Here is a 10405-nt window from a genome sequence, read left to right on the forward strand (position 1 = left end):
ATGAAAAGATGGAAGATGGGTTTAAGAACATTTGTAGTTTTGGAAAAGGCTTTAATGAAACTAAAGAAGTTCATGCAAAAATCATTTTTCCAAATGCTCTAGTTGCTACATTTATGAAGAAAAATGTTTACCCAAAGCTTGTCATCCTTGTTGGCAATCGCCAGGATGTGTTTGGCTAGGAGAGCAAGTCTGGAATTCCTAAGGTTTTGTAGGCCTAAACCCTTCTCAGATTTACTAAGAGTGACCACTTGCCAACCAATCGTATGAAATCCACTCCCCATGCCATTCCTATCCCAAAGAAAATTTTGAGCTAACTTGGAAATGGCATCCATGATAGAGTCAGGGAGATAAAAGATGGAGAAGAAATAGGTAGGAAGGGAAAAGATACTGAAATTGAGGAGAATAATGCGACCATCTTGGGAAATATGAGAATGATTCTAGTGATGGATAGTAGATTACGTTTTTTTTTTAACAAGGGAATTGAATTGGCTAAAAGGGAGATGAAAAAGGGAGATGGGGGCTACCAAATATATAAAAGGGAAATTTCCAAGCTTGATACCCAGAATGGAAGAAATAGCTTTGGAAACCTTCTTCTTAAAACAATGGGAAGGTAAATGGCAGACTTGTTGAGGTTTGGATTTTGACCAGTTATGCTTGCATAAAGATTTAAGCAAAACAAGGTGTTCTTGGCAGAATACCTGGAGGCCTTGGTGATAAGAATCAATTCGTCTGCAAACATAAGATGATTTAAATTCTGAGGAAGACTGTTGTCAAAACCAGGAAGAAAGTTGATGCGAAGAGCATGATTAAGGATAGCAGAAAGATTTTGAGTAACTAAGAGGACGAGCAGGGGGGGAGATAGGATCCCCCTGCCTAACTTCTATAGAGCTAGTACACCAGTGGCTAGGTTGACCATTGATCAAGAAAGAAAAAAAAGCAGAAGAAAGACAAGACTCTATCCAAGTAATCCAAAGATCAGAAAAGCCCATTCTTCGGAGGGTTGCAAGGATGGAGTCCATTCAATAGTGTCGAAGGCTTTCTCTATATCAATCTTAATTAACATCCTAGGGGTAGGAGGGCTTAATCTATCCATTTCAATCGAATGGACAATCTCTTGAACAACAATAATATTATCAATGGTAGATCTTCCTGCTAGAAACCTAGTTGTTCAGGGCCAATTAAATTTGAGAGCTCTTTTTTAAGTATTTTAGCTAAAATTTTTGAAATAATCTTGTATCAGAAATTGCAAAGAGAGATTAGCCAGAAATCAGAGACTTTTTGGGGATGATCAGTTTAAGGAATGAGGGCAATAAAAGTTTTCCACCAAGAATTAGGCATTTTAGCAGTGGCAAAGAAATGAGAAATAGCTTTAAAGAGATGATCCTCAATAATACTCCAGTAAAAAAAATATATAAAAATCCACATTGAACCCATCAAGCCCCGATGACTTTCCAAGCGGCATAGACCTAAGGGAGCGGTAAACCTCACCCTTGGTGACAGGTTTGATCAGATAGTCCTTGTCATCAGACCCTAGGGTAGGAAAGTCATTCGATAGGGAATAAAAAGTTTGATCCACAGAGAGAATAGGAAGAAGCCCGCAGGTTTTTGTAAAAATTAATGAACTCATTCTCAATATAATTAACTCTAGAAGTAAGAGTGTTACCAGAGTTATATCTGATGGAGTAAATTCTAGCTTTAATCTGTTTAGCCTTAACCACTTGGTGGAAGAAGCCAGTGTTACTGTCCCCATGGTTCAACCATTGTATTCAAGCACGTTAAGCCCAGAATAAAGAATTTTGACGAAGAAGAGCGGCATGAACATCAAAAAGTAAAAATATAATACTCTAATTGACCCCTCTACTTTTCTCTCTCTTTTTTTTGTTACCTCTACTCAGAAATACTCCTGAGTAGTCCCTCTACTTTTGAAAATATGCCCACTTAGTTAGAAATGCTCCCAACTAGTCCATCTACTTTTAAAAATATGCCCAACTAGTCCCTCTACTTTTAAAAATGTGTCCAACTAGAAGGCTAAGTGTTCTTGTGCTAGGTTACTCAGATAAATTATTTACTGAGTGGTTATTAAAAATAAATAATTAATTATTAAGTATTTTATTTTAATACATGTTCTTGTGCTAAGTTACTCAGATAAATTATTTAAGTTTTTATTTGTAATTGGCTGACATACCTTTTATGCTATCTAATTTACTATAGATATATATATATATTTTTTTTTATAAAGTGGATAAATCACATTCAGTGAAAAAGAAACAAAAGGAGCCTAAGCTCTACAAAAGTCAACCACCAAAGATGGTAAGAAAAAATAACATCAAACTATAGATTATAGTTTAATCAAATAATATTGGTTTTGTAATATGAACTAATTTGAATAAATCACATATAATTCTACAAAATAATTTATTCATGTATCAGGTAAAGCCCAAGGTAGACATTTTTGACCAAATGCATAGGTGCGGGTATATATCCACAAGACTGCTATAACGTTGGTCCATTAAGTAGGGTTTCTAAAATTTTTTTAAATGAATCAAATAAAAATTTCAATAAATATACATATAAATGGATCAGTGAAAAATATACATATTTTTTTCCCGTGTAATATATAAAAATTTCAATAACTTAATTTTGAAAAATGAGAACCGATCCGTCATTAAACATTTGAGACATTAAAATTTAGTTTGGATGAAGGTTTTCTTCTATGCAATCAGCTTTTTATATGATGTATATATACACACGGAAGAGTCTTGGAAAGGTGTTTTATAGAATTTTTATTACCCAAAGTTTAAAATAGGACAAATGTAGTTATTTAAAAAAATCTCTAATTATGAAAGCAATTTTGTAACTCAATTCTTGCGTTTATTCAGTGAATGTGCATGAATGTAAAGTTCAATTTCTCGTAGTGTATACATCAATAACAGATGGACTTGCTCACTTTATTAAAATATATACACACATAAGTGTGGCAATGTTTAACATGCTATAAAGAAAGATGTAATAATTGACAGATATTTTGTGCGAAAATATAGAAAAATGAGCACATGTTACCCGCAATATAAAATTTCATCGAAGGTGACAGTTCGTGTCTTCCAGAGAGTCAAATTAAGTATGCTAGTAAAACAAGAAAATTTAAATAATTTTATTTCAATTTTTGGTTTATAAATATCTCCAAGTGCAAGGTAGCACATATATCAATTAATTAAGATGGAGATCCTACCAACTTTTATGGTTTCCAATATTCTTGCAGTAATCCTCCTCTCCCTACTGCCATCTCCAACCGATGCATTAATCCCAACTCATGAGGCCTTCATCCACTGTCTCTCTGTCCACACTCCACCATCTACTAACCACTCTCAAGAACTCCTCTACTTCCCAAACACCACCGCCTACTCCTCCCTCTATCTCTCCACCATCTACAATCTCCGTTTTGCCTCCACTACTTCAAACTCAGCCTTGACACCTCTTTTTATTGTCGCACCAACTCAAGATGTCCATGTCCAAGCAACAGTCATATGCACCAGAAATCTTGGTCTTCATCTCCGGGTCCGAAGTGGTGGCCATGACTATGAAGGCTTGTCCTACCGTTCTTATGATCACCGTCCATTTATCATGCTTGATCTTGCAAAGTTCCGATCAGTCACTGTTGACGTAGAACACGAAACAGCCTTGGTCGAGGTCGGAGCCACACTTGGCAAGCTTTACTATAAAATAGCTGAGAAAAGTTCGGTTCATGGCTTTCCTGCCGGCATTTGCCCCTCGGTTGGCGTTGGTGGGCACATAAGTGGTGGTGGAATGGGTAACCTGGTGAGAAAGTATGGCCTTGCTGCTGATAATGTGATGGATGTCAAGCTTGTGGATGTTAATGGAAAGATCTTGGATAGAAAGTCTATGGGTGAAGATCTCTTCTGGGCTATCAGAGGAGGTGGTGGCGCAAGTTTTGGTGTCATACTTTCATGGAAGGTGCGATTAGTACCTGTCACGCCTAAGGTTGCAGTTTTCACCATGCATAAGGGTTTGGGGGATGGTGCGCTTGATTTACTTGACAAGTGGCAGCACATATCTTCCAAACTCCATGAAGATGTTTACATGGAAGCAGCCATAAGACAACCCATGTACAATGGGACCAAGGGAATGGAGGCTCTGTTTAACTTCCAGTTTATGGGTGGATGTGAAGAGTTGCTGGGGATTATGGAGGAGAATTTCAAGAGTTGGGTGTTGATGCAAAAGACTGTAAAGAGATGAGTTGGATTCAGTCTGTGATGTATTATGCTGGGTATAGGAATGGGGAGCTGTTGCAGTCCCAGCTGTTGAGAAAGGGCTGAGGGAGCACCAGCAACAAGCACCTATGCCCAGGCGTAGTTTGAGGAGGAATCAAGGATTGGTCGGCAGCAAATTCAAAGACTTTGTTATGAATAATTAGCAACTAATGAAAGGGTATTAGTATAAAGAATGTTTGTAATCTCAGGGAGTAGGGGATTACAAAGGAGGTTATCTAGCATGTGAGAATGTCCTGGCACAACACCTGTTTGTCAGAATGCCAGCTAGAGGAATTGTTCCAATTTGGAAGATTTCTCTTGTTTTGTTGCTATATAAGAAGATGCAATGAGAATGATAAGCAACTTTTGACCAGAATCACTTTCTCCTTCCTTCTTCTCTTCTTCTCCTACTTCTTTTCTTCTACTTTCTCAGATCTTCTTCATTCTAATTAAGTCCTGCTAGCATTTCCTAGCCATCCAGTCCAATAGCCTGCATCAATTTGGTGCTTTCATTGACCTCATGACTGATAGCATGGTGACCAGAGCGCGAGCGGTCGATGAACAACTGTCGTCCATGGCCGAACAACTCGCCAAACACGACGCAGTCCTCTCCAAAATCGACGGCCTCTGTTCCACCGTACAACATCACTCAGATTCCTTTGAACTCATGCGAAAAAGCCACTCCGAATCCTTCGACCTTCTCCGCAACTCCCTGGCCGCTCAGCAGACGGTGATGGCTGAGATGTTGGTTAAACTTCAACATCTCGACCGACCAACACCACTTCTGCCAACCTCTCAACCACCATTACTTCCACTTCCTCCATCCACCATCCCTCCAACACTCCACCATTCTTCACCGTTAACGCCACCATCTCTTCATCCCACCTCGTCATCCTTGCCTTCCAAGTTACCAAAAATTGAGGTTCCATTCTTCTCTGGCGAAGATGCTATTGGGTGGTTGTTTCAAATAAACCACTATTTCCTCTTCAACCAGATTCCGGATGACCAACGGGTCGCCATCGCAGCCTTTTATATGGCAGGTCAGGCACGCCAGTGGTTTCAATGGTTACACTCCACCAATCAACTTGGGCAGTGGGATGATTTTGCTCGGAAGCTTGAGTTGCGCTTTGGCCCCTCCTCCTACTTCAATTATGAAGCATCTCTTTTCAAGCTCAAACAAACATCCACGGTCGAGGCTTTTCTCCATGAATTTGAATGCTTATCCACTAGGACCACCAGGCTTCAACCACTCAGCTTGATAAACTGTTTTCTATCGGGTCTTAAGGACGAGATTCAGCGGGAGTTGTACATGATGAAACCGCAGAACCTCCATGATGCCGTCGGACTGGCCAAGATAGTAGAGGACAAACTCCGTGCAGCACGAGCGGCCGCTAATCGGCCCCTGTTTCAACGACCGCTGCTACCAGCACCACCGTCCACCCTAGCACTTCCCCCACCTGCTCAGCGCCCCACTTCCCTTCCACTTAAACGGTTAACGCCGACCGAAATGGCAGCTCGCCGTGAGAAAGGCCTCTGTTTCAACTGCGATGCCAAGTTCGTTCCCGGACACCATTGTAAGCCAGCTCTCTTTCTCTGTTTAATGATGGATTCCGACGACTCACCTGGGCCAGAAGAGGATCCCCCTCCTGTTCAAGATCTACCTTCACAAGAGTCGATTCCTACTAGTAACTGGGCACCGGATACACCCTGCATCTCACTCCACGCACTGATGGGGCAAATGGTTCCGTCGACATTGAAGATCGCTGCATCTATCCATGGAAAAGACATCATCGTCTTAGTCGATGGCGGATCTACAAATAATTTCGTTCAATCGAAATTAGCAACACATCTCAACCTCTTAGTACAGCCGTCTTCACACCTGCGAGTTACTGTCGGCAACGGAGATGCATTAACTTGTGGTGGTGAATGTTCGGGCGTTCCTCTGAAAATGGGTTCAGCCACATTCAAAGTGGATCTGATTTTACTACCCATATATGGCGCCGACGTCGTATTAGGCGTTCAATGGCTGCGACAACTCGGTCCTATTGTGTTCGACTATAGTCAACTTTCGATGGAATTTAATTATATGGGCCAGCAAATCCGACTCAATGGGTTAACTCAATCCAGTTATGAGCTCTCCCGACCTGCTTCTCTTCAAAAATCAGGTTCATCTGAGGGCCACTTTTACCAACTTACTGTGGAATCAATTGAAAAGGATGCGGATCCAAAGTTTGGGTCCAACGCACCGATCGTCTTTCTCAGCAAATTCCAATCCATTCTCCAGAACTACAGAGATATATTTGCTACTCCATCGGGCCTTCCCCCAGTCCGGGAACACGATCACCGCATTCCACTCCTTCCTGGAACAAGCCCGGTGAATATCAAACCGTACCGGTACCCTCATTTTCAGAAGACGGAGGTTGAAAAACTTGTTGGAGAAATGCTCGCCGACGGTATTATCAGACCGAGCAACAGCCCATTTTCTTCGCCCGTTCTCCTGGTGAAAAAGAAGGATGGCACTTGGCGTTTCTGCGTCGACTACAGGGGCCTGAATGCCGTGACCATCAAAGACCGGTTCCCGATCCCCACAGTGGAGGAATTACTCGATGAAGTCGCCGGCGCTAAGATCTTCTCCAAATTAGATCTACGAGCCGGATATCACCAAATCAGAATTTTCCCCGCCGATGTTGAGAAGACGGCTTTCCGCACCCACGACGGCCACTTTGAATTCCTCGTCATGCCTTTTGGTTTGACCAACGCGCCGTCCACCTTCCAGTCTCTTATGAATTCAACATTCAGGCAAGTGCTTCGCAAATTCGTCCTTATATTCTTTGACGATATTCTTATTTACAGCTCCGACTGGACATCACATTTAGCCCACCTTGACGAGGTGTTTCAACGTCTTCGCCATCATCGATTGTTTGCAAAGTTGTCGAAATGTGAATTCGGCTGCACCTCTATCGGCTACTTGGGACATGTTGTTTCTGGGGATGGCGTTGCCGTCGATCCTACCAAAATTGAAGCCATAAAGGATTGGCCATTACCACAATCCGCCAAAGCTCTTCGGGGATTTTTAGGCCTGTGTGGTTATTATCGGAGATTTGTATCCAAATACTCTCAATTAGCTGCACCATTAACCGCATTGTTGCGCAAGGATGCTTTCGTCTGGACCCCCGCGTCGACGCAAGCATTTCACCAGCTCCAACTTGCTCTCACAAACACACCAATTCTTCAATTACGGACTTCTCAATTCCGTTCGTTGTTCAGACGGATGCTTCCGGGACCGGCATCGGTGCGATTCTGCTCCAGCAAGGGCATCCTATTGCCTATTTTAGCAAACAACTCAGTCCACGGTTGCGGGCTTCTTCGACCTATGCTCGAGAAATGTTTGCCATCACGGAATCCATCAAGAAATGGCGCCAGTACTTGTTGGGCCGCCGTTTCACGGTCCAAACGGATCATCGCAGCCTTAGAGCTCTGTTACATCAAACGATCCAGACTCCGGAGCAACAGAGGTGGCTCTGCAAGCTCGTTGGATACGATTTCGACATTGAATATAAACCGGGAATTTTCAATGGGCCTGCAGATGCTTTGTCGCGAGTGACTCGCGTCTCTTGTAATGCCTTGTTGGCGGAATCCCGACCACTACCTATTCTATGGGACTCGGTGAAGCGTGCCTACTCTGTTCATCCGGCCACCATGAAGTTAATCACGGATATCACTACAGATCCAGGTGACCACCCAAACTTTCGACTTAGGGACGGGTTGCTATTCTTCAAAGATCGGCTGTGGATTCCCGAGGACTCGGCTCTCCAACCCTTGCTTGTCGCAGAGTTTCACACAACCCCAACGGGGGGTCATGCAGGAATTCAGAGAACTCTCGTCCGGTTAGCAAGTGTATTCTACTGGCCGCACATGAAACAGACAGTTGCTCAGTATGTGGCACATTGCACGGTTTGTCAGGCCATTAAACCTATTAATCGGGCTCCTCAGGGGCTGTTGCAACCCTTACCAATCCCCGGCAAAATATGGCATTCGGTGTCGATGGATTTTATCACGGGTTTGCCTCCGTCGGAAGGAAAGACAGCACTCATGGTCGTGGTTGATCGGCTGTCAAAACAGGGACATTTTTCTGCGTTACCGACGAGTTTCACAGCACCCCAAGTCGCTGAAATTCTGATACGGGATGTGGTCAAGCTCCACGGCACACCAGCTCAAATTATATCGGATCGTGATCCAATTTTTATGAGTGGGTTTTGGCGGGAGTTATTCAAATTGCAAGGGACGATGCTAGCCACGAGCAGTGCATACCACCCCCAAACCGATGGCCAGACCGAAGTCTTAAACCGATACCTTGAGGACTATTTACGGTGCTTCACATCCGACCATCCTCGCCGGTGGGTCAGATATCTACCGTGGGCCGAATGGCACTACAATTCAGCTTGGCATTCGGCGATCAAAATGTCACCCTATGAGGCTGTTTTCGGCAGGGAACCACCAACCTTACAAGATTACTTGGCTGGCACAGCAACAGACTCGACTGTAGATGTTGTTCTCACCGAGCGCGCAGCCCTTCTTTCCACATTGCGCGAGAATTTGAAGCGAGCACAGGTTAGGATGTGCAATCAGGCGAATATGGGACGAACGGATGTTCAGTTCCACCCAGGTGATTGGGTCTTATTGAGGCTTCAGCCCTATAGGCAGTCAACATTGGCGCGTAGAAAGTCTCACAAATTGGCTCGGAGATTCTACGGGCCATTCCAAATATTGGATCGCATAGGCGAAGTGGCGTATCGCTTAGAGTTACTGGCCAATGTTAAGATTCATAATGTTTTTCATGTGTCTAAGTTGAAACGGTTTGTGGGCAATCCAAATACTGAGATTAGGACCCTACCAGACGAGTTCCTTAATCAACATCCACTAAGGGAACCAGAGGCTATCCTGACGAGTAGGGAAATTCTACGACACGGTAAATGCTTCACCGAGATCTTGGTTCACTGGAAAGGGCAGACGACTGAAGATGCGACGTGGGAAGATGCTGAGGATTTCCACATCACTTTTCCAGACTTCATCCTTGAGGACAAGGATAAATTTCAAGGGGGAGCTATTGTTGCAGTCCCAGCTGTTGAGAAAGGGCTGAGGGAGCACCAGCAACAAGCACCTATGCCCAGGCGTAGTTTGAGGAGGAATCAAGGATTGGGCGGCAGCAAATTCAAAGACTTTGTTATGAATAATTAGCAACTAATGAAAGGGTATTAGTATAAAGAATGTTTGTAATCTCAGGGAGTAGGGGATTACAAAGGAGGTTATCTAGCATGTGAGAATGTCCTGGCACAACACCTGTTTGTCAGAATGCCAGCTAGAGGAATTGTTCCAATTTGGAAGATTTCTCTTGTTTTGTTGCTATATAAGAAGATGCAATGAGAATGATAAGCAACTTTTGACCAGAATCACTTTCTCCTTCCTTCTTCTCTTCTTCTCCTACTTCTTTTCTTCTACTTTCTCAGATCTTCTTCATTCTAATTAAGTCCTGCTAGCATTTCCTAGCCATCCAGTCCAATAGCCTGCATCAGGAGCCATTTGAGACTCTCTTGAACAGGAGTGTTGTCTCTGGGTTTTATCTTAAAGGGAAGTCTGATTTTGTTGATAAACCAATAGCAAGAGATGCATGGAAAGGGATATGGGATGAGATTATGGGAGTGAGTGGCAGGTCATTGCTCATGTACATGGCTCCGTATGGTGGCAAGATGGATGAGATTCCAGTGTCTGAAACTCCATTTCCACATAGGAAAGGTAACTTGTATAACATACAGTACCTTGTGGTCTGGGGAAATGATAGCGCTGAAGAGTCTGATGAGAGTTTGAGAGTGATTAGGAGATTGTACAAGCATATGAGACCTTATGTTTCCAAGAACCCCAGGGCTGCATACTTGAACTTCAGAGATCTAGATCTGGGGATTAATATGGATGCCATAAGCTACTCTGGAGCTAAAGTTTGGGGAAAACACTACTTCAAAAGCAATTTCAAGAGGTTGGCTCTAGTGAAGGCTGAGGTTGATCCTGAGAATTTTTTTAGGAATGAACAGAGTATTCCTCCACTTTACAGGTCATATGATTGAGACATTTCCATGTAGGGA

At 43.1% G+C, this 10405-nt stretch overlaps 1 protein-coding gene and 1 pseudogene across 1 annotated transcript; both read left to right on the plus strand.

Moving 5' to 3' along the window:
• The first annotated feature begins 3224 nt into the window (after positions 1–3224).
• Positions 3225–4632, plus strand: LOC120257627 (annotated as a pseudogene).
• A 156-nt stretch (positions 4633–4788) lies between these two features.
• LOC120257624 lies at positions 4789–10387 on the plus strand. The gene is made up of 4 exons (XM_039265060.1): positions 4789–7431; positions 7536–9491; positions 9552–9610; positions 9868–10387. The coding sequence occupies exons 1-4, from the start codon at positions 4789–4791 to the stop codon at positions 10385–10387; spliced, it is 5178 nt and encodes a 1725-aa protein (XP_039120994.1).
• Positions 10388–10405: the final 18 nt, after the last annotated feature.

Source organism: Dioscorea cayenensis, unplaced genomic scaffold (genome assembly GCF_009730915.1).
Source record: "Dioscorea cayenensis subsp. rotundata cultivar TDr96_F1 unplaced genomic scaffold, TDr96_F1_v2_PseudoChromosome.rev07_lg8_w22 25.fasta BLBR01002232.1, whole genome shotgun sequence".
NCBI classification, from domain to species: domain Eukaryota; kingdom Viridiplantae; phylum Streptophyta; class Magnoliopsida; order Dioscoreales; family Dioscoreaceae; genus Dioscorea; species Dioscorea cayenensis.